This window comes from Marmota marmota, unplaced genomic scaffold (assembly GCF_001458135.2).
Source record: "Marmota marmota marmota unplaced genomic scaffold, marMar, whole genome shotgun sequence".
Lineage (NCBI taxonomy): Eukaryota > Metazoa > Chordata > Mammalia > Rodentia > Sciuridae > Marmota > Marmota marmota.
In genome coordinates, this window is record NW_025999927.1 from 2,524,173 (window position 1) to 2,548,112 (window position 23,940).

Consider the following 23,940-nt stretch of genomic DNA (forward strand, 5'->3'; position numbering starts at 1 on the left):
GTCCTGGCGGCGGGAAGATGCTGCAGTCCCTGGCTGGCAGCTCCTGTGTGCGCCTGGTGGAGCGGCACCGCTCGGCCTGGTGCTTCGGCTTCCTGGTGCTCGGCTACCTGCTCTACCTGGTGTTCGGCGCCGTGGTCTTCTCCTCGGTGGAGCTGCCCTACGAGGACCTGCTGCGCCAGGAGCTGCGCAAGCTGAAGCGCCGCTTCCTGGAGGAGCACGAGTGCCTGTCAGAGCCGCAGCTCGAGCAGTTCCTGGGCCGCGTGCTGGAGGCCAGCAACTACGGCGTGTCGGTGCTCAGCAACGCCTCGGGCAACTGGAATTGGGACTTCACCTCTGCGCTCTTCTTCGCCAGCACGGTGCTGTCCACCACAGGTAGCAGGCCGCGGCCACCTCGCGCCACCCACGCGGCGCCCGCGCCTCTCCATCCCCCGCCCCCAGCGTCTGACCCTCGCTGGCCCCTTCTGCGGCCCGCGAGGGTGCGCGCCGCAGCGAGGTGGCCCCAGAGCGTGACTTGGTGCGACAGCCAGTAACTCCAGGGGAGTGGTTCCTAAGTAACTCCTGGGGAGTGGTCCCTCACCTAGGGCCTGAGTAGCTGCAGGGGCTACATCTCCCACGCTGTCTCTCGGAATACCCTAAGCTAGATCTCCAGGTGAACCGGTAGCATTCTGGCCGCCCAGCGGCTAGGGGGTGCGCCTGGTGCGGTCACCTTCCTCCTGACCTGCTCCCAGAAGGCGGAGGCCGCAGAATCTAGTAATGATAATTCTGCAGGCACCTTCAGGACTGTGCCTTCTCTTTTGATAACCATGCATAGATATTTAGGCTCTTAGTACCGGGAGGCAGTTTCGGCGTAGCCGAATGACATCACTCTGCTTTTGCAGGTGACCTCTAACAGGCCGATCTGGTTTCCTTCAGAGTAGGAGGAGGGTGGGGGAGTGGAAAGCAAGTGTCCGATTGCCCAGGAGCCGACAAAATGGGGCACCCTGATTCAGCAGTTATTTCAACTTTAGGTATGAGAGGTTCCCGGTCAACTTCAAAGCACCACCTCCTGCAGGGCTCAGGAATGAAGCAGGTCCTCGGGTGCACGGGGTGAGGTGGGAGGGGGCACAGGCCCCAGTGCCATCGCTGGGCTGGATTAGATCCAGGAAGGCTGTTTCCCCAGCCTTGGCCAGTGGGGCGCACAGCGGCGCTGAGGTAGAGATAGGTGTCTGCCCTCTGTCCAGAACCTCACAGGGCTCCAGCACAGCCCCTTCTCCTCATTGAGATCAGCCTGTGAAGCAACCTGTTTTTGTGAGCACAAGGTCACCACACACTTTCTAGTTCCCAGAGTAGCTTGGAATGGGGGTGGGGGTGGGGCGTTGTGATTCCTCCCACTTTGTAATCTCCACCTCCAACCTTTACAGGTGGATCCCCTTGGGTGTGACCTCCTACCTCGCTGGACCTCCCAGCCTGTTTGTTCATAAACCCCACCCCCACCCCGGGGCTATACCCAGTTGGTGGTTTTGGCAATTACTTATTAATGAGTGATACATAACAATGTCCATGAAGAGCATGTAAAACAATTATTCAGAAGTCTGGTGTGAATTACTAAGCTGACTTAAATTTATCCTGAAATAGACAGAAGTAGAAGTCTAGCTTGTGTTATGGAATATTAAAAACATAGCCTTAAATAAGACAAACCTGTGTCTCCCTTTCTAAAGATGGCCTCTGCCCTAGAGACTCTTTAATTTTTATTTCACCAAATGCTGCCTCCACTGTACTTACCAGCTCTGTCCCTCTGCCCAGGCAGAATTCACCTTGCCTTTCTGTTGAGATTACGCTTGCGCTAGAGCAAGATCCCTCATTCTCTACAGAAGTCAGTATTTCCACAAGGCTACAGAAGTTAACAATGGGGTCATGATGCTGGGTACGCATGCTGAGAAGGGTGACAGCTCTTACTGTGTACCTTGCAGACATGACAGGAATGAGGATGCCAGGTGGAAAAGAACCCACTTGCTTTTCCTTAGGGTGGGGAGGGTTGCCCCTGAGTGGTGAAGCTCATGTATAAGCTCAATATCATACATCCTTAACAAAATGTCCAAAGTTAGTGTATATCTTGCTTCCTCTGGGAAATTCTTGTCTATTTAAGATGTGAGACATTCTCACACTTTTTAATTAGTAAAAAAAATTGCAGTTCCTGTAGAAAAGGCGCCAGGGACAGATGTCTTATCATTGGTATTCAGATGGCATTGGGGTTCCTAAGAAAGTCTGGATTCATGCAAAACAAGGGTTCATTTAGGAAAACAGTACAAGGGGCACTTAGGGACAAACCCAGTGAAAAAGGTGCCTCTTGGTTTGGAAAATTAGCAGGTCAATGAACTCTGTCGTGAGTACAGCCATTCTGAGTCCAAGGTCCTCCTCTGTTGGTTTTGCACTGAGCCCCTTGTTGGACACAGTTGACTGGATTTGTGGCAGAGGGTCAGGTCACTTTTAGATTAAAGCTGGTATACTTCATTACTAGGAGAATCTTCTCTGGCAGAGAGCCAGGCAGCTCAGGGGAGCCGGAACTGCTCCTCTCTCAGGGCACATGCTTGTCCTTGTCCCTCTCATCCTTACACCCCTGTCAGCTGCCAGCTGCTGCATAGGCACAGCCCAACCTTGTCTTGTGTGGAGTAGTAGTGACCGGCATCTCAAAGATGCTGTCCTCAGTCAGCCATTGCTGTAATACAGGTCCGTCAGTGCCTTTGGGTCCCAGTCGCCTCATCCCCCAAATTCTGAGGCTCCATTTCTGGAAGGAACTGGGTGAAGTCTGCATGGTCTATTTGGAAGAAGCCTTAGCTTGGCCGGATACAGCAGTGTTTTTCTTCATTCTTTGCCAAGGACTCAGAGTATTTCTAATAATCAGTTTAATACCTCTTTACTTCCCCCTGTTGAGGGGAGAAGACTTTCTCCTCCATTGCCAGGTTCATGGCTGAGGCACCAATAATGAAGGACAGGCCGACAAGAGACATCTGTTTCAGTTTTACATGGCACCGGAGTCTTGGGTGATGGATAAGGAAGTTCTTTTCTTTTGGACTTGGGCTGGGTGGCCCTACATGAGTGTCATCCTTGGCAAAAGGTCCGACAAACCTTGCATTGCCTGCTTCAGGGGGGAAGAGTGAGGAGGAGGAGGTGAGGGCAGCCTTCCTGCTCTCTCTGGTGCCATGGTGCCGTGTTTTGGAGTGGCATGTGTTGATACCCACCACCCTTAATCCAAAAAAGACACAAAGACCTCTCCATGGGAACCAGATGAGAATGCAAGAAACAGAAGTTTCTGGAGGGAAGAGGGGCTTGAAAGCCAGAGGAGAAGACAGTATTCCCACCTGACTCACACTGTAATCTCTCCCGAGGATCAAAGGACACGTCGTCTAGGTGATATTTGGGGAGTCAGATGTCATTTTATTAAACTCTTCTTTAGTAGCCACGTAAGACTTTGAGCTGCATCGTTCATTCTTTATCATTCTATTTTCTATTTGTTCTTTTCAGATATACATGACAGTAGAGTGTATTTTGATATATCATACACATGGGGAGTATCGCTTCCCATCTTGTGGCTATACATGATGTGGAGTTTCACTGGTCGTGTGTCACGTGTGCACATAGGAAAGTGATGTCCGATTCGGACTACCGAGTACATCATTCATTCTTAAGAACCATATGTGGTATTGGTTTGCCACAAGTGTGCTTCTTGACTCACCCCCACCCTGCTAAACAGCCACATCCCGATGAGGGATGCTGGGTAAGATGGTGTTTTATTCCTACGCTCTCTAAGCGGTGGCTACCTTCTGCTGAAGGGGGATCCACAGGACACCCAGTCCATTTCTGTATTTGTAGCCATGGCTCCTTTCTGCAGGAGGCTCTCTGGTCCCTATTTGTGAAGAGATATTTCAAAACTCTTAAAAATGTGTCCAGTAAAGGAGCTTGTTTGGGTTTGTTTGGAGTGGTCCCTGATGTAACCAGATAGGGGGCTACCAAAACAGGAGTGGTTTTCAAAAAAGATGTAAGAAAAGGTAAAAGGGGGTGTGGTGTGCAGGATGGATGCATGGTGTTTGAACTGTCAGTTAGAAATGCGTTTTCCCACCAACACAGATTTCTGGAGCTATTAGAGTAGAGCAGGGCTGAGCCAACCACAGCTCAGTTCCTGGGCCTGACCTGTCCCCACTGCCTGTGTTTGTGTGGCCTGAGCCAAGAATGGCTTCTGTGCTTTCAAATGGTTGGGGAAATGTCAAAGGAGCAGTAATATTTCCTGGCATGTTAAAGTTTTATGACAATTAAATTTCATGGCCCATAAGAAGTTTTATTGGCCTGCACCACACCCGTGCATTTGTGTCATTTGTGGCTGCCTTCCGGCTACTGTGGCAGAGGTGAGTAGTTGTGATGGAGTCCAGGTGGCCTCAAGACCCAGGACACGTCCTGAGTGGGTGTTGGCAGACCCAGCGTGCTCCACTGGGCGCAAAGCTCCTGGGAGCCCTAGGATTGTTCTGCCCACATGTCTCTCCCTTTGGCACCTCCTGCAAGCAGTGTTGCTTCTCCAGCTTCCTGGCATGCTCAAGAGGGGTGTGGCACCTGAACTGTGGGTCCCTCACCAACAACTGCTTCCAGAAACGGGGTGGTTATTACAAGTGTCACTGATTTGGGGGCAGATCTGTGACAATGCCTTTTCTGTGGGCGATAAAGCTGTGTTGGCATGGATGATCTTACCTAAAACGTGGAGAAAAAGGACAGTGAAGAAGGCTGAGCAGAGTCCACCCGAGCCAGGAGGGACGGGAAATGGTGAGCGCAGCTTCTGGCCTTTCCCCCAGGAGAGCCTGGGCCTGGATGCGCCTTCACGTTTACTTCTACATGTTGCCCTGCGTGGGTTTCAAGCCCATGGATGACTCAAGAGGAAAAGCACAGCCCCGGGGTGCAGGTGACAGGTGATGGGGACAGGCAGCTTGGCATCCACACAACTAAACAATGTAAGACATATTCTTTGCCCCTCTCGGGTGCCAGACTGCAAGTGCATGCATCGTCTTCCAGGTGTGCAAGGAGTCAGTGAGGTGTGGCCTCCACTGTCCTCCCCTCTCAGGGGTGGAAACACAGACCTGGTCTCCATGACCCCTGACAAAATGAGCTGGCATTGGCTGTGTTTCCAGCAAGTTCATGGCTTGAAGGCCTGACCCCACACGGCAGACCATGACTACATTTGAAGGCAGGGATTTTAAAGAGGAGATTGACTGAGAATGAGGACCATGTTCAAAGGCAGCCATCTGCAAGTTTGAAACAGGCCTCTGAAGGAACTCAACCTGCCCACACCTCTACCTCCGACTTCCAGAACTAGGAGCAAATAAATTTCTATTGTTTAGCCACCCCATTGTGGTGTTTTGTTATGACAGATCTAGGGAACGAAGCAAGAGGGGCTCAGCTATTTTTAATGGTATGAAAAAAATAGATACAGGAGCACAAGAAACAGAAATTTTAAGTCTTTTTACTATTGCAAGTTTCATGTACTGTACATAAGTAGGATGTCACCTTGGCAGAGCTAATGGTTGTCGATGTCCTTGACCCATTAAGAAAAGGCTTCAGCATGCTTCTGCTTAAGTCATAGAAGTGTGCAATACACTCTGGAAGCATTTCCACCCAGTGATGGTAACAGCGAGCGGATTCAGTGCTTGAATGTATAAACCCATACTTGTCTATGTAACAGCAGCTCTTGAATATTTTGAAGAGCTTTTTATCCCCCAAACTACAAACTACTGTTTTCTCTACACCTGTTTTATAGCACCTGGAACATGCTGTAACAATTATGGATGGTTATACCTTGAAATAAACTAGGCCTTTGCTTTTAATGGCCTGACTGTAACTCTTGTTAAGAACAGAATCTTCCAATGTGCAGTGAACCTAGCCAGGCCCTCAGGACACACTGTCCTTGAATGGTGGTGTGGGCAAAACATCTATGGGCTATGAGTAGCAGACACATGTAAGGTCAGAGCATATGAAATTGCTCATACTCAGTGTGACCCATAAAAAGGGCAACTCCAGATGGCCCGGCCGACTGCGAGGGTGGTTTCAGGGACAGATGCCGGCTGCATCGAATGCTCTTTTTGGCATGGTTGGAGTTGCAGCTGGCTAGATTTTATTATTGAGAGACACCCACTGATACCAGTTACAGCCATCTATGGAGCCTGTTCTGTGTTTCCATTGCTTGTTCCTGACAGGAGATAAAGGCCTTGTCAGAAAGCATGCAGCTTTGAGGTGTTTTCTCAACTCCTATGACCCTGCTGTCCCTGGACTCAGTTTGGCTCTGACTTCCTGTGGTCTTTCTCTGTAGTTCCTAGAGAAATGGTGTTCTCTCAGTCAGCAGCAGGTACAGGCTCTGACCCTGACCTGACAGTGGAAGTGAGGCAGAAGAGGGATTCAGGGCCACATAGCTTTTCAGGAACATGGACTTTCTGTTCCTGAAGCACTGCACGGCCCTCATGCTGGTTGCTTCCCAGTGGCGTCCGGGTTCCCTCTCTTCCATCTGCAGAGCAGACTTGGTTGCTATATGGATGAAGACTAATTGGCTTCTGTTGGACACTGGCAGGTTTTAACTTGGTGCTGTCTGTTTGATCTCAGATCAGAGTCTACCTTTCTGCAATTGCATCTCTGACTGGAGCTGACTTCTTGGTGCAAGGAGAGCCTGCCTTCCCACACCTCCACAGGTGTGCTTATAGCACTGGTACCAATTGAAGGGTTCTCTTGTTCAGATCTTATAGAAATCCAAACTGGCACTCCCTGAGCCATCAAAGCCCTGCACTCAAGTGCCAGTGACTCTCAGCTCTTTGTGTGCTCCTATGGCCCAAGCATCAGCAGTTCCCAGCAACTAGTGTCAACAGCTCTCCCAGCCATTTCCTGGAACTCAAGGCCCCCCCTCCCCTGAGCAGCTTTCGTCCAGTTCCCTGATACTCTCAGGCTGTGGAGCATCCTCAGCAGTAGTAGCCCTTGGTGCTACCAGCTCAGGGCAACCAGTTCAGCCTGCTCTTTCCAGGATAAAGATCATAGCAGCTGTGGAACTCATCTGAGCCAGGCTTTGCTGTGGATCTGCTGCGGCACAGGAAGGCAGTACCTAAGATGGGGTCCTAGCCTGGCACAAGACTGAGGAGTGTGCTCCTTTTATAGCCAGCAGTGGTGGGTCTAGGCATGTGCACAGCCTCCTCAGGCTGTCTGCCAAGTCATGGCTCTGTACTGCTCCTTGTGGACCAGATTGGGAACGGTCAAGGAAGAGGGAGGCATCCAAAGAGGCTGCAGGGAGGGGTCCTCAGGGATTGCCACAGGTCTCTCAGAGGTGCTGCAGCTAGCCAAAGTGAAGTTCCCTGGAGCCATTGCAGGGCACTGGACATGGTCATAGCTGACTAGAAGGCATCTGGTGCAGCCATAGCTGTTAAAGGTGGAAGTAGAGAATGGGCCCTTCTCTCTTGTCTCTATACTGTGGGGGCTTTAGGTGGAATGTTCACCAGGCATTCAGAGACCCGGGTACTGCAGAGTTGGTGGAATCATGGCTGGATTCAGAAAGAAAGCCAAGACACGTGCAGGCCTAAGGCCCGAGTGTGCACATGGAGATCAGTTGGAGGCTCCTACTGATATAAGCCAAAGCTCCAGGGCCTCACACATGACCCAAACTGTACCCACTGGCTCAGGATTCTTCTCAACTTAGGCAGAAATCACAAATGGGTTGAGTGCAGCTCCTTAGTGTTAGCAGCTCCAAGCAACAGCAGCTCTCAGCTAGCGTTAACAGCCCTCTCCAGCCAGCAGCTGTGGGATGCTTACAGAAGCCAGAGCTAATCCCTACTGTTCCCCAGCTGCTGGCCTCCCTGTTACCAGCCCTAGGTGGTGGTCAGCCCCCTCAAGAGTTCCCAGCTCAGTGCAGCCAGCTCAGCCTGCTCTGAGAAACCAATCAAGATGGAAATCAAGAATAGGCAAAATACAGCCTCCAACAGAGGCCTCCTTAGGACCTAGGTTGCAGTGTACAACAGAAAGCAGCACACACGCTGCTCTGACGGGAAGGGAGGCTGCTTCTAGAGACAAAAAGGCTCACACAATGGACTGCGCACGTGCAATGCTTAGTCATGGGGAGGGAGGGGGTCCTCACAGAAGGGATTGGATGCAGCTGAAGGGCTGCAGAGGGCAGAGGGGCAAGTCGTCTGGGATGACCAAAGTGGCTGCAGACATTCATGACAGCTGTGGCTGTGAAGATGGACAATGTGAAAGATGCAAATACCACTTGGGAGCCGCAGACCCCTCTCTTCAGTCTCAGCCGAGCAGTTTACTCAAGTTGAGGCCTCTGTCCCCTTTCTGCTCACTTTGTTGAGGTTTCTTGAGGTTTATTCTGGCCTGGTTTCGTTGTTGGTCTGTAGTCCACTTGCCAGTGGAGCAGGGAGGCAGGAGAGGCCATCTCCAGGAAGAGCTGCCCACGGGCGGGGCCTGCTGCACTAGGGGTGCAGGACCCTGCCCAGGGCCTTCCCCAGGCCCCTTCCCAGTTCTATTTGCCCTTTCTCCCAAGCACTCAGTCTTCTGCCTGCTGGTCCCCTCACTTCTTGAATGCCACCCTGTGTGGAAGTAACCCGCCTTCTGAGGACATTTCTTCCCTCATCTGAGATTGTCTTGTAACATGAAGAAGGCTCTAAAGGAGTTGTTCATCTGTAACGTCATTGCCTTGCTGAGGAAATAGGCCCAAATTGCTGAGATGACTGAAGTATTCACCTGTGGTATGTGAAGGCCTCATAGCTGTGTCCAGCATGGGAGACCCTCCAGGGTCTGCGGGGCAGAGGCCCTCTTCCCTCCTGCACATCTAAGGAGCATGTGGGCTCCCCAGGCACTGAGCTGGGCCCTGGGTTATATCGCAGTGAATGAGAGGAATGGTGCTTGCTCTCCTGGGAGGGGCGTCTGGTGGGAGGGAGATGCTGCCAAGGAGAGAGCCCGTGGCTGGTACAGTAAGTTAGCCCTGGGGACGGGAGCCAGGGAGAGTGTGCTTGGGGCAGGGGTGGGCACTGGCATTGCAGCTTGTGATGACCCCAGTGGTCTACATGGCCTCTGTGGCCATGCCCCCGTCTACTGAGGAGAAGGCAGGTGAGAAGAGGGAAGGAGGGACATGCTTGGTACAGTTGTCTAGGGAGCTGTGCGTGAGGACAAAGGCTTGACTGGACAGCCCAACCAGAAAGCCATCACCACCAGGGGCTGAGCAAGAGCGCCAAGAGGCGGTGCAGGGCAGGGTGTCAACATCCCAGGCCTTGGAACGCAGGTGGCTTTCCAGAACGAGGCGGGAAGCAACAGCAGGTCTGAGGGACGAGGGGATCCAGCCAGTTGCTCTAACAGGTGGGCCCTGGCAGGTGTAGGAGGGACTAACAGAGGAACACAGGAACCCGGATGAGCCTGGGACGTGGGAGCCAGCTGATGGCAGAACCTGCAGGGTGGGCGGATGGAGTGGGTGTGAGCTGTCAGCAGAAGTCTAATCAAGAATGACGCCGCAGGCAGAGTGCTCTCCACAGAGTGCCCTGGCAGTAGAAGAGTCTGGTGCTCATCCTGGGCCTGTTGGACTCCGTCCCACTGGGGTGGGCCCGGGTTACCTTGGGGGCACACGCAGCTCAGAGGGGTGTTGTGAGGGCCACGCTTGGATGGTGACAGTGACTTCTGCTGAACAGTGTGCTGTGGGCTCGCAGTAGGTCACATGTCTCAATTGTCAGTGCGCAGACTCTGAAGGCCTTGGGGGGATGATGGGTAAGTGGTGAAGAAGGATTTCAGGTGCAGGACGTGAGGTCTCTGGGCTACCTTCCTGGGTTGGAAACATTTATGATAGTGTTAAATACTTCAACTTGTATGCTAAGGAAGAGTAGCTAAATGGTGCTATTAATTTCTAATGTAGTATGACATAAGGCTTTGTACGAAGCTGAAACAACAAAGAGCGTAAGTATTTGCTTCATATTTTATAAGTTTACCAGTGGAATATTCAGTGTTCATGCAGGGATTCAGTATAAAATATACATTATAGAGTGTGCAAAGGATGACAGTAGATATCTCCAGCACATTTCTTTATCTTATTTTTTTTAGTGGTTTTTTTTTTTTTTTGGAACTGGGGATCATACCCAGGGCTTTGTGAATGTGAGGCAAACGCTTTGCTACTGAGCTACATTCCAGCCCTCCAGGACACTTTTTGGGAGTAGCTGATATTAAATAAAGTCACATGGAAAGAACTTACATGGTTTCTGTTTTTAGGAAGTCAATAAGGCAAACATAAATCTCTTTTTCACAAGAGGTGCCGTGGGGGACGGTGTGGGAGGGTGTCCGCTCCAGACAAGCACATTTTCGGTTTCAGATTCTGTCACTGGTGGGAGGTCATCTTGTGTCTCCAGGGAGAGTGCCTGCCGCTGTTCCTGTCTCCTTGTGCTGCTTAACTTGAAGGTTTGCAGACGCGGCTTCCTCCCATCCCTGATGATCTGATGATCTGAGCACCCTCTTTTTTTTTCTCAAATACTTTGTTCTAGATGCAGCCTCAGCTTGTGACGAACCAAGGAGAGGGAAAGTGAAAGGCTTTGAGCTAGAATTAGAAGGTTCAAGCATTCTTGCCAGTGCAATTTGTCAAGTGCTTGAACACTGGTCACCAAGGCACTCAATTATTTAGAGACCAGGGTTAGGTGGCTTAAGTTAATTAAAGAAGCTGGAGAGGCTGCTCCAGCCTGCCTCCTTTTGGGTGCCGGAGTCAGATGGCTCCTGTGGTATTCTGAGTGGCTGAGGGCCCCCTCACCTCCCACCTGCCGCCCAGAGCTCTACTGGTGCCTTCCCAGAAGAGCCTGTCTCCCGCCCACAGGAGGCTCCCGAGGTGCCTGCGCTGGGCATGGGCGGATGTGGTCCCCAGCAGCAGGGGAGGAGCTGTGGGTAGGTGAGCAGCCTGCCACCACGCCAGCCCACTCACTCCTGGTGCTGCACACAGAGCTAGAGGAAAGAAAATCACTAAAATTAAACAAACAAACAAACAAAAAAAAAAACCCCACACACAGCAAAAGCAACTTCCTGGTCGTAGCTCACAGGAGGTGAGCTGACGCCAAGATTCCCCACCCCCACCCCGGGCACTCTGATTTAATACCTGCTCTGATGAGGGTGGCCTGGGGAGCCCAGGGGTCCTGTTTGCACCTGCCCATGTGGTTTCCTCTTATGCTTCATTTGAAACTAGGTTTTGTGGTGGGTTTGTGTGGCCTGTCTCTCCTTGTGCCCAGGCTGTCCCCTGACCCAGTGCAGGTGGACTCTGTCTGTGGAGTTTCCTCTGCCACCTGGCCTGCCCTTGCTGTCAGTCACTCCGGGGAGGCAGAGTGAAGTCAGGTGGACATGACTGAGTCTCCCTGAAGGGACACTCTCAGAAGTCCAGCCTGGTGTCCTGAAGTGAGATTCGTGGGTTGCTTTTAGGGAAAATGTATAGTTCGGCTGTACTGAGTGTCCTGCAGGCCAAGTGAGGGACCGCAAGTATGGAGCACTGAGCTGGGCCCGGGCCAGCTCTCTCGGGCAAGTCATCCTCAACCCAAGCCCATCGGCAGCATCTGGACCAGGCGGGGCCGGGTCAGATCCTTGTCCAGCTTGAGCGTTCCTGATCCCGGGTCTTGGGAGAGCATCCCGAGGTCAGCCCTGCTCTTTCCAACAGGTGAGGCTACAGAAGAAAATGCCGTGCAGGGTGACCCTGGGCCTAGGACAGCTCACCCCTGGCCAGGGACCAGGTGAAGCAGGGCACTCTTGGACAGCTGTGGGGGTGCCTGGGCCTCTGTGTGGAATTGTGTAGGTCCCTGGCAGCCTCAGCAGGACTTGGAGGCAGGAAGTATGAGCTGTAGTGCTCGGGGAGGCTTCACGGAGGAGGCAGACTGAGGGGACCAGCAATAAGGCTGAGTTTGGGTGGGGTGGAGAGGCGGGCAGAGGCAAGTGAGCACAGGGGCATCACTTGGCACAAATTCCCACAGTGGAAATGGGCTCGTCTGAGGAGAGAGTGAGGGTGCCCGTCTCAAGAGCCACCAGGGCAGGCAGTGGCCAGGACAGTGTTGGTGGAGGCGAGGTGTGCAGCAGAGTTGGCGCCATAGGGGCTTCCCCGGCTGCACTGTGACACATGGCCTGGACTGGATCCAGGCTCCTGCAGTCATTCGGACTTGAGGGGCTTGCACCAACAACAGCTCTACCTGGCTGAAGGACCTCGAGGAGGTGAGGACAGGGTTGTGGGAATGGAGGAGCTGTGAGCAGACTGCCCGCCAGAGCCCTTGGTGGACCTCAAGGGGACCTGCAGTGTAGGCCCAGGACACAGTGGACAGGGGTTTCACGGCCAGTGGTGTGGGCGGCAGTAGAGCGTCTCTCAAGGCCTTTGCCCTGCAGTGTTCCCTCACCTTCCCACGCCCGGCCATGGGCCAGACCCCAGTCTCTGGGTCTTCTGGGGCACCTATAAGGAGGTTGTGTAGGGAGTGGGTCACTACCAGAAAACCCCACAATCCAGCCATGGGGTGAAGAGGGGCTAGCGCGTGCAGAGGGGCTCCTGGGTGATGAGGGGCTGATCGGTTGATAAAGGGCTATGGGTGGGGCCTGAGGGAGCCATATTGCCAGCCAACTGTTTCTTGGCTGTAAGTAATTTATTTTTGTCACAGTGAAACCTCAACTAACAGTAAGACCTCAGCTCAGCCCCCTAACTTGGTAGCTGAGATGTGACTTAATTGAGCGTTCTTTTTCTCCCGTCTGTAGAAGCAGCACAGTGCTCTGAACACAGACCTTGCACTTTGTGATTGCCCAAGATGGTTTTGCAGTGTGCGGGACTGAGAGCCAGGATGCCTAGCGTCACCTTGGCTGGAGACACTGGACCCCGTGGGTCTTGTTCAACAAAGGTGCTGTACAATCGAGGAAAAGGCACTGCTCAGGATGTATCTTTACACTTACAGTCTTTGTCTTTTTCCTCATTGGGGGTGAAACGTTTTAAAAACTGGCCCCATGATCACATTTGTAAAGTCTCCTTTTCTTCTTGCTACTTTATTTGAGAGGTATGACCTCAGTGAACGAGTGCCCTGTTGAACTTGCTTGTGTACGGGCTGCCCGTGCACCAAGGTCTGAGAGGTACTGGTGTGGGGACATGTTTGCAGGGCAGAGTGAAGCTGACGAGACTTGAATTTCTTCAAGAGCTGCCTGGGAGCTCTGGGGACTCTCCAGGAGCGTCAGCGTGGGACACACTCACATGCTGCGTGTCTGACTTTGTGACATGGTCTTTTTGCACATGTGCCCTCTGAGCAGTCAGAGCACTATAGACCCTAGGTACAGCACATGAGAGGTGGAGTGGCGGCATTTCCAGAAGACTTACCTAAACTAGAGTAGGCTGCAGTTGTCCCTATGACGGTGTCATGCTGGCTTGCACCCTAGTTCTGCTCTCCTGGAAAGGGAAGGTCCAGGCCCGGCCTCTGTCCCTGAGCACCATGCCCAGTCACCGCCTGCCCTGCCTGTATGGCACTCACTCAGCTGATGCTCAGCGCTCCCTTTGCTGCCTCATGCAGGGCACTGAGAACATGAGGGTTTCCCGTGGGAGGCGCCCCTTGCTGAAGGGGTGAGGTCTGCGCAGCTGTGGAGGGAAGGATGGGAGCCCTGCTCGGGAAGGTGCTGGTCCTGGGCAGGAGCGCAGCAGGGCTCTCCCTGCTTGGGGAGAGGGAGGTTAGAAAGCCACGGTGCCCTCCATCTCCAGTGCTGTAGAGTCGGCCTTCCTGCTCTGCCCTCTTCTGTGTGTCTGGGAAGGTCACATGTACCAGGACACCCAGTCAGAGAATTTGTTTGATTTTGAGCTTTTCCTACCTCCCCTTCTGTCCTCATCTGGACATGAGGCTGGGCTGGGCTCAACCTGTGCTCCCAAAGAAACACGTCCACCACCCCTGGTCCTCAGGCTTGTCCTGTATGGCCCCCAGATAACACCAGGTCTGCTTTTCCCTGGTAGGTGATTCTCCATTTCCCATTAAATGCAGAGGTAGGGGGACGTATGTCAGCCAGAAACTTCAGGAATGAGGCTGTCTTCTACTTTGGTCCCCTGTGGCCCAGGCCAAGGCCAGAACCTTACTAATTCCAATGGAGGTCTCACAGCTCAGCCCAGCTGCAGTGGGAACCAGACGTGTCCACCCACGATGCCTGACCAGGTGCACCTGCTGGGCTCTGCCTCTCCTGTGCTGCTATGCTAGTTGGTGAAGCCCTGCTTCGGGCTTTGTGTCCTCTCAGTGGGCAGAAGGCAGCTGGCCCCAGAGCTTCCTAGTGCGGGTGAATGTGTGCTCTGTCCGCCAGCTCTGGGACTCTTGCTGTACCCAGAGAGCTGCTGCCCGACCTCACGATCTCTCTGATGTGTCCTGTATGAGTTCACTTTTACACAGATACAGTCAGTTGTCCTATTTTCTTTTTTTCCTCTAAAGATATTGACTCTAATTTGAAGCTAATAAGTTATGAAGTGCAAACAACCGAATTGCTTGATGATACCAGTGAGAATATGTTATGAGTGAGTTTGGTCAGGTGGGAGACCACGTTAATTAATGGATGAGAGACCTTGGGGTCCTTGTTTGGTTACCCCAGTAGCCCTGGCTTTCATTCACTCGGTTTTTATCAGCTGGTGGTCACTGTTGAGGTCCAGCGTGGACACTGCTGCTGGTTCTCCTGTGGGGAACGTCCTGCCTGCTGCTCAGAATTCAAAAGGAATCTGGCTAATGACTCCAGGAATCACTGCCCCTTGCTGACCACGGCTGCAGGCCCCTCCCTGGCCATGGCTGCTCTTCCTTCCTGGGATGGGGGCCTCACTGGCTCGTGAGGATTGGCACTCTGGTGCGGCGTGGTGGGGTCCGTGCCTCCTTTCCCGAGCCTGGCCTGCAGCTGTGCTCTCTCTGTTTTCCTTCCTCATCAGGTATCTGTGATGCAGTCCTTGGAGCTTAGTCTTGGGCGCTTCCCATCCTGTACGCCATGGTTCCATGTACTGACGTGGTTGGTAGAGCGTCCTCCCCACCCTCAGAGCCCGCATCTGCCTGTCACTCTGCGCCAGGACACCCCCCTTGGCCGTTTAGAGGCCAGACTGCCAGGACTCCCTCCTTGGCTACCTTGGGCATGATTCCTCGTGTCATGATCAATCAATCAGCCACACTGTGTGGATGCTGGAGAGGGACTGCACACACACGCAGATGACCCATGGGTGGAAAGGAGGTTATAGGCAATCCTGCTCTCTTCTGTGACCCTAAGAAACCTAGTCCTGTGTTAGAGGAACTTGACACATGCCTCATTCTGATAGGTGTGCGACAAAGTCTAAAAACCTATGTATTCATAGTGGTGACTGTTGGAGAACTTTGCCTCTGAGTGCGGCAGGAAGTTCTTCCTGGGGCATTTCCATGAGGTCAGCACCTCAGCAGAAGCCCGGTTAACGTAACATTGTTGGGAAACGTTGGTAGCCCAATAAAAATGCCTGTTTTTCTGGGGGATTCAAGAACTATTGTCAAATCTAAGAATATTGGCCTTATGAATCTCTGCGAGTGGCCAACTTTGTAAGATGGAATCTGCAGCCCTACTGTCAAGTAGGATGTTCTGTTGAGAAAGAGAACCGTGTTGCTGGTTTGTCTGACATCTAGGCTAATCCCCTGTAAGTGTTGGGTTCAGAGACAGTCTGAGGACCGGGGGAGTCTTGGTGGTTCCGTCTTGTCCAGGTTCTTGGAGACAGCTCTGTTGTTCTCCAGGCTGGGCTATTAATGGAGGCCATGCAGAGCCCTGACTGGATAGGAAGCCCTGTGCTGGCCCACGGTCAGTGCCAGGTGGGAACCACTTCCTCCTTTAGCGTGAGGAGGGGAGCTGAGGCTGTTCCGGGTCCTTGGGGAGGCCGTCTTTCCAGTGACTCATTTATCATCACCTGGCTGTGAGCAACCGTGGAGGCAGGTGCTTGGTAGTGGCAGTGAACAGGAATGGACCTGCCCCGTCAGACTTCCGGGTGCCCAATGGCTCTCGCTCACATTGCCTCCTCTGATTGTGACTGCAATCATGGCTGGCAGACCCTCATCATCCTGTTTTCCAAGCGGCATGTCTGTTCTAATGGGAGGCATTGGAAGTGGCAGGATTGGGACTCCACCCCTGTGCTCCCAGGCTGGGCACTTGGAGTCGCAAGTTTGGTGGCTGCTGCAGTTGGGTCTGGAGTGCCCCAGAGCCTGTGTGTGCAAGCCCTGGTGCCCAGCTTGGTGCTACTGGGAGGGTCTGGAGCCTTAGGAGGGGGGCCCATGACCTGCCTGCAGACCTCCTGAGGCCCAGCCTTTGCTCCATGGGCACAAGGAAGGCAGCTTGCCCTGCCTTGTGCTGGCACTGGCCCAAAACCAACAAGGCCAGCTCGCCATGGACTGAAAGCTCCAAAGCTGTGAGCCAAAGTAAACCTTCGTTCTTGGTAAGTTGGTCACCTCTGGGTTTCTCATAGTGACAGAGTGCCAGAGAACAATGGCCATGTGAAGGAGAAGCAGGCTTGTGGGGCGACTGTGCCCACGGGAGCAGTCAGCCACTCTGCTTGGTTAAATGCTCACTGGGGAAGTGTCTGTCACAAAGGACCAGGGGCTGCACTCTCTGGGAGCTAGTAAGGAGGAGCCCAGGGAACCCACTGATCTCCTGAGAGGAGGCAGATGCGGAGACCTGTCTGCCCGCTGCCCGTGGAGGCACAGGGCCTGGTTTGGCCGTTCTGCCCAGACAGGGCACTCTGCCACACACACGTGACTGCTTCTCTCCAAAGCTCAATGGATATGTTATCAGCCTGACTGTGCACAAGGCTTCTACCCTTGGCCCAAGTCCAAAAGAAGAAAGAATGTTGAACTTTGAGTCATTCTCTGGTGCAAACTGCCCGTTGTTTAGGCCAGCTTTTTAAAATGGAGTTCTCATCATAGCTAAAGTAGGTGAGTACCCATATTTCCTTCCTTTTTAGGAGCTATTTTAATATTTTGTTAATAGCAATTATCAGTTTGTGAATGGAAAACGTATAGTCATTTCCATGTAAATGTTTTGAGTGTGAACAACCTGCCTGGATGGGAGAATCGCTGAGGGTGTGTCTCCCCAGCATGGCTCAGCTAACAATTGTGTTGACTGTGAACCAAAAGCCACACAGGTACCTGAGTCCCCTCTGCGCCTGTCTGCTGGGCCATGAGAGGAAGGAGAGCAGGTGCTGTCCTAGTCCTCAGGAGCCCCAAGTCTACCCCAGGACAGTTTTTGCTGCTTGTACTTTGTGGTTGAACAAAGGCAGAAGGTTAAGCCAGCAAGGACCACGACTGTTTTTACGTGATGTGTGATGCTTTACATACAAGTTGTGGATGAGCTCATGCACTCTGCCAACGTCCTTGCGTAGCGCACCCTGGGGCACCTGCCGTGTGTCAGGCCGGTCTCCAGCTGCCGAGAAGCAGCAGGACACAGTGTGGACTAAAGCTCTCACTGTGAAACATTCATTCTAGAAGGAGGAAAGATACTGACCAACACAAGTAAAGAGGATATAAAATACATCACATCGAGTGACTGCTTGCAGAAAGGTGAAGCAGGGCAGGGAGACAGGCCTCCATTCGGGGCATGTCCTATGCCAGGAGGTGCTCCGTGTGCCTCTCTGAGCTGAGTGCATTTGAATCAAGACCTGAAGTTGGGGGAATGCCAGCAAGGTGTGTGGGTAAGATGACCGTTCTAGGCAGGGTGGTTGCCTGAGCAAAGGCTCTGTGGCATGGAGGCAGCTTCTGCTACTTTCCCAGGATCCCTTCTGTAGGTCCTGGAGCAGGTGGAACATCTCAGAAAGTCCCAACCGAGTTGCTAAATTGAAGAGGAGAAAAACAGTTTTCCTCAACAGTCATGGGTTTGCAGCTGAGAGAGATTCCTGCAACAATAAAAAGATCAGCAAGAGAAAATTAGCAGGCTTACTGAATGCACAGCACACACCCTAACAGAAATGTTACTCCATGCTGTGGCTTAGGGCCTGCCTTAGGCAGTATTTCAACAAAGAACAATGCCTTTAGGGAAGTGGAAGGACAAAGGAGAGCTGTCCCAGGCTTCAGAGGCAGGAAAATGAGGGAAAGTACATTCCCGGCAGATGCCTCTGGCCCCATCTCCAGCTGACAGGGAGGACCTGCCCCCAGTCCTCAGGCAGGGGGGACAGAGGAAGGTGGAAAGGCCTTTTGTCCTTGTGAATCTCTGGGGATTAAATAGAGGACAGAGAGCTTCCTGGCATTTGATTAGCATCAGTGCAAGGAAATTTATTTTTCAAGGAGAAATATTTTGATTTCTGTTAATCAGCTTCTTGTTAGTGTAACAAAATACCTGCAGTAAACAACCTATGAGGAGGAAAGGTTTATTTATATATTGGGTACTAGTGGCACTTAACCGTTGAGACACATCCCCAGCCCCTTTGATTTATTTACTTTTAAAATTTTGGGACAGGGTCTCACTAAGTTGCTTAGGACCTAAGTCGCTGAGGCTGGCTTTGAACTTGCCATCCTCCTGCCTCAGCCTCCCTATCCTCTGGGATGTGCACCACTATGCCCAGCAGGAAAGGTCTGTTTTGGCTCAGGCTGTGGGAGTTTCAATGCATGGTCACTGGGCCCCTTGCTTTGGGCCTATGAGGCGCCACATCCTGCAGAGAGTGGAGATGGAGCTCTCTCCTTGGGGCTAGGAACTAATGGGAGGGGAAGAGAGGAAAGGGCAGGGTCCCACTACCCCTCCAGGGCACGCCCCCCAGGATCGGACCCTCCACTGGGCCCCACCTCTTGAAAGCCCCACTTCCCAAGAGCGCCTCACCAGGCACTAAGCCTCTAACACGAGGGCTCTGGGGACCTTGAAAACCCAGACGGTAGCAGTTTCCTTCCAAACATACACAGTGGGAATTCTGCATCTGGGCACAGTGAGTCAGAATGCAACGTGGCTTTGGAGACTTCTGGATTAAGGGTAAATCCAATTCAATCGTTGCAGAAGCAAGTAATTCAATTTAAACGGTTCTATTAGGTCGATGGCCTTGGTACTTAAGCCCTAATGGCGTGATTCTCAGTGAGAAGGGCAGGAGGGGACGTGCGGCTGGAATAGTAAGTACCAGGCATTGTGGCAGTGCCATCCAGGTGCCTTCACACCTGCTCCCTGGTGTGGAGGGCGCAGTGTTCCTGAGACCTCAGCTAGGGTGCCTGCTGCTCGGTGCTGTTCTCTGGAGTGACATCGTCCCCCACCTCTGGGCTTTCTGCCCACCAGGCCTGCCCTGGGGTTCCTGAGACCCAGAGGTCAGTGGGGTACAGTGCTAGTAACCAGGCAGCTTGTATCTCAGAGAAATGAGTACTGGTAACCATGGTGCAGGTCACTGATAATGTAGATGATGTTCAGCTGCAATAAACAAAATCCCAACTCACAATGGCTTAGGCCAGGGGAGGGCTCTGTGGTTTTCTCTTATCATTGGAGCCGGTGGTCAGCAGCTGCAGGTGTCGAGGTCACTGCCTGCCTCTGCCTCTTCCTGGTGCTGGCCTTGTCCTCATGGCAGCCTCACATGGCTACTTAGCTGCCGACCTACAGTGGTAAAGGCGGAAAGGGACCAAGTCTCCCACACTGTGGCTCCCCAGCAGCTCTGAACGACTCTCTCTTTACCTCTGGGTCGTGGCCACTCTTCCCTTCTGGGGAGACCAGAGAAGAACAGTGTGGATACCCAGCTCTGTGGTAGAGACCAGTGAGGGGAAGGTGCCGTAGGCCGCGGGCATGTGAGCATGGAGTCTGGGGCTGGGGGCCAGGTTGGGAGGACAACATGGGCAGCCTCTGGGACAGGAGTCCCCTGTCCCTCTCCTTTGCTAGCAAAACAATGAAACTTCTTTTTCCTTTTTCTCCTTATTGGATTGCATTGGGGACAAGGACCAGGCTTTCAGCAACAATCGGGCTGTGAAACCTGTCCTACCTGTTTACAGAAGGCAGGAGAGGAAGGATGGGGTGGGTGTGGGCTGCCCCTGGCGCCTTGGATCCAAATGGCAGAAGCAGCTAAAACTCTCCAGCCCTTGCCCCCTGTGCAGAAGCTCTATGTGGCTGGATTTGTAGCATCATGACTTGTGACCCTTCCAGGCAAAGCATCTGCAGCTGCCTGGCCCCCCGGTCCTGAGATTAGGGTGTCAAGGGAGATGCAGTTGGGGCTGAGGCTAAGGGAGAACTCTTCTATCTAGGAGATTATGAAATCACAACCAATCTGAGGATTTAGAATTGAGTAGTCACCCTTGGCTTTATCCATAGTGCCTGTGCTCTGCTTTCAGTCTAGATGTGGGAAAGTACACTTCTAGTACCGTCTGTACAAAGGCAGGATTTCAAACATCAAAGAAAGCCTCGCATTTCCTATTAGAGGAAATGAAAAGCTCTCCTGCATCTGCATTTCATAGTTTAGCAGTTTTGACTCCACTGGGCTCACAAAGCTCAACTTTGTAACTTTTTATTGGGAACAGTGATTTCTGAACATACTGGAATTCCTGAGGAGAGCAGGCTGTGCCCTGCTGAGCAGCTCCATGATGCTAGACACAGTTCCAGGCTGTGACCTCCCCGAGCTGCTCCAACTTGTGGAGCCATGTGCCATGAGCTCTCCACCCTGAGTTAAGGTCTGAGGTGGAATGGCTCTGTACCTTGTTTGCACAAGTAAACAACCGCCATCTGCCTAGCACAACCTCAAGGCACAAACTGATAAAGAAATTCATCTTTAAATGTGACCATCTGTGAACTTAGTGAGTTAATCAGAAGCGCGTGGATGCCTGAGTGTACGGAACTCAGATGGCAGAAACCAGACCCGTGAGCTTATTGAACACCCCAGACCACTGAATGAAGCTCTCCCATACCTGAGACCCGTCACAAAAGGAGCACCCTGAGACTCCCACCCTGTCGACTGCTCATTCATCACCAGCCTTGCCCAGGAAAATTGCCACCGTGAGGAACACCTGAATCTCTGTCCTTGGGGTTCAGAAGAATTCAGCTTCTCCTGCCCATGATGTCCATGCACAGCCCACTCCAAGCTGACATCTCAGGCTGACACTCCAAGCTGATACTCTGAAACTGCCATCTGTTCAGACCCTGGTCTAAAATAATTTCCTGCACTTTGACAGCTCTGTCCCCTGAACAAGTTCTCATCTGACCACCTATAGTGACTCTGAGTCACACCTGCTCTCTGCCTTTGCTCTCAGTTCAGCCTCCTGGACCTCTGTGGCCGCTTAACCCTTTCTCAGCCTAGATAGAGATAGAGATGTACAGAACTCTCTATTATTTATGTGTATATATAATGTGTGTGTGTAAAGTGTGATGTGTGACTTGAGTGTTATAAGTATTAGTAATTAAGATTGTGTTTGAACTTGTGTTTGCCCAGCTTGTGACTAGCAGGGGATCCATAAGTACTCAATGACCCACCTCCACCCACAGTAGAGCCTGGGAATTTATTGTTATTTAATAAATTCCGACTATTTGGAAAGACACAAACATGTTTGGTCTGCCCGAATGTGTCTCACTCACAACAGTCCACCTCGGGGACAACTTATTGAAGTACCTAAGCGTGTGAAGCTCCTACATTTACCACAGGGGGCTTGACACTCGTGCCCTTTTCCTTGTAACATTCCACCTAGCAGAGACATTTCAGAAGAGACCCCTAGCTCTCACACCTCTTTTGTCATGGGAATCTGCTGTTGTCCACTCTGGATATGTGGTTTGTGGTGGATGGCCTCCATATTGGGTCAGTTTACAATGCGGGGAGTAGGACCTAGAGAGGAAGAATTTGGATTTTATTTTTGGAGGGGGATCATTAGTGTCCTTTTAAACTACAGTCAAAGTCCTTATATCAGTCTTATGTATCAGCTTATTGCCAAGCATTTTTGTGACCAAAGGAAACCGTAAATAAACCCTCCAGCTTCACTTGCCTGGAGATGACTTTAAAAATCACTGATTCTAGTGTTATGCACTGAGCGAGATTAGTCTCCCACTAGCTGAGCTGTAGATGACACTTCTGATGGAGGCCACCTGACAGGTTCAACCTGTTGTCTTCTGCCATCTCGCCTATTCTCTAGGCAAAGATGCCTTTTGTATCTTAATGATTAACTGCAAGGTTAGCTATTCCTGGGAAAAGGAACTAAAAAAAAAAAAAAACCACATCATAAACCTTCTAATCAGTAATTTATCTCTAGATTTACAGGGTGGGGGGAAACATATGGTATTCTTCAGATAACATCAAAGTATGGGCCAAAGTTTGCTAATCCTGTTGCTTAACATGAAATGATGTTTAGCTTGCAGGGAAATATGTTTATCTGAAGAATTATAGAGACTGGCCCAGGAGATGAAATCAACTGTTATCTCAAGGATATTCTAGCAGAAGAGAAAGAAACACAGGCCCTTGTCAATGAGGAGTCTGTTCACCTTCCTGCTCATTGTCCCCTGCTCCCCATTTCCCACTTTATAAAAGCCGTGTGTGCTCCCTACGGTGGAGCTTTGAGGATGATAGCCTCTCCATCTTCTCAGGACTGGCTATTGAATAAATCTGATTTTCTTCTCACCAATTCTCATCTCCCAAGTATTTACTTTTGAGTGGTGAGCAGACGGACTTGAATCCAGTAACGTTATTAGGCCTTTAATTGTGTCAAACCAAAGAAAGCTCTTGAGACTAAGGGACCTCTGACAACAAAGGATTTATCCAGCCATTACAGATGCTAGCCAGAAAGAAAGGACTGAGTCCTGGGACAGGTTCCCACATCTACCAGTAGCAGGGCGTAGCAGTCATTGGGAAATGTCCCCCAGTATGGAGCTGAGAGCATTTGCATGAAGTCTGAGGAAGGAAAGCAGTGAACCTACATTGGCTGTAGGCAAGCTGGGCAGGTAATGTTAAGACAGAACAAAGGACAGGCAGTTCCTGTAGGTAAGGGAAGATGGAGGCTGAATTGGGTCTGGGAAGATGGAGACTGCCTCTAGGGGATTGAAAGGCTAACACCTCTGGAGCCCTTCCCCCTCCTCCCCCTCCCCCTGCTAACGCTTACCTGCCTACAGGGAACTATTCCCCCAAAAGGTTGCTACTGAAGCACTTTCTGGGCAGCCCTTCCCCTATTTGGGCAGACAAGGAGAGGCACCCCTGGAGGGTTTCCTTCTTATCTTTCGCCTCATCTCCTGGCCACTGGTCATTTAGTAGGATGGGGAAAGGAGAGGGGCAAGATAAAGGGAGAAGGAGGGCAGGAGAATAAAGGGATTCTAAAATGTATAAAAGGGGCAAGACACCCCACTTCTTTGGATACCAGCTCTGGGGCACCTTTCTCTGCAGAGGAGTTTATCTCTGTTCTATCTTTAAATACAACTTGCTTTTTACACTTGCCTTGGTGTTTCTTGGGTGGTCAGTCTTAACATTTGGGGAAACAACTTGGCCCTGACTGATTTTCATCCCCAGTGGTGTCCATGTGAAGCAGGAGGCCTGACAGGAGGGTAGCTCGTGAGGAGAATCTATCATCGCTCCTAGATTTCTTGAAGTTAATAGTCATGAAATATTAAATCAGGGTGTAGTGGCACTGGTGGTGACAATTACGGGGTTCAAATTGAGGTTTCAACATAAATACTCTCCATTGGTCCCACTTGCAGCTAACTAACTCTCATCTCTTCCACCTTCCAGCATTTCTAGTGAAATTGAGGATTTCTCAGAATTTTTCTTTATCAATTTTTTTTTTAATTTTTTGTAGTTGTAGGTAGACAGCATGCCTTTCTTTTATTTGTTTGTTTTTATGTGGTGCTAAGGATCGAACCCAGTGCCTCACACATGCAAGGCAGGTGCTCTGTCACTGAGCTACAGCCCCAGCCCTTCTTTATCAATTTTTATCAGACACTGTTTTGATAGCTTCTAGCCATCATTGTGGACGATGTCGTGAAAGGCTTGGGAAAAACTGAACTGTGTACAGAGAAGAGATGGGAGCATCTAACTAGCGTGCCCAG

The 23,940-nt window shown here is 51.6% G+C and overlaps 1 protein-coding gene across 1 annotated transcript in view; it reads left to right on the forward strand.

The window, feature by feature from the left end:
• The first annotated feature begins 6 nt into the window (after positions 1–6).
• Kcnk1 (potassium two pore domain channel subfamily K member 1) overlaps positions 7–23,940 on the forward strand; it is a 34,527-nt gene continuing 10,593 nt past the window's right edge. Inside the window, exon 1 of the mRNA XM_015504333.2 lies at positions 7–372. Within this exon, the coding sequence (XP_015359819.1) occupies positions 18–372 (355 nt within the window). The 5' untranslated portion in view covers positions 7–17. The remainder of the gene's footprint in view (positions 373–23,940) is intronic.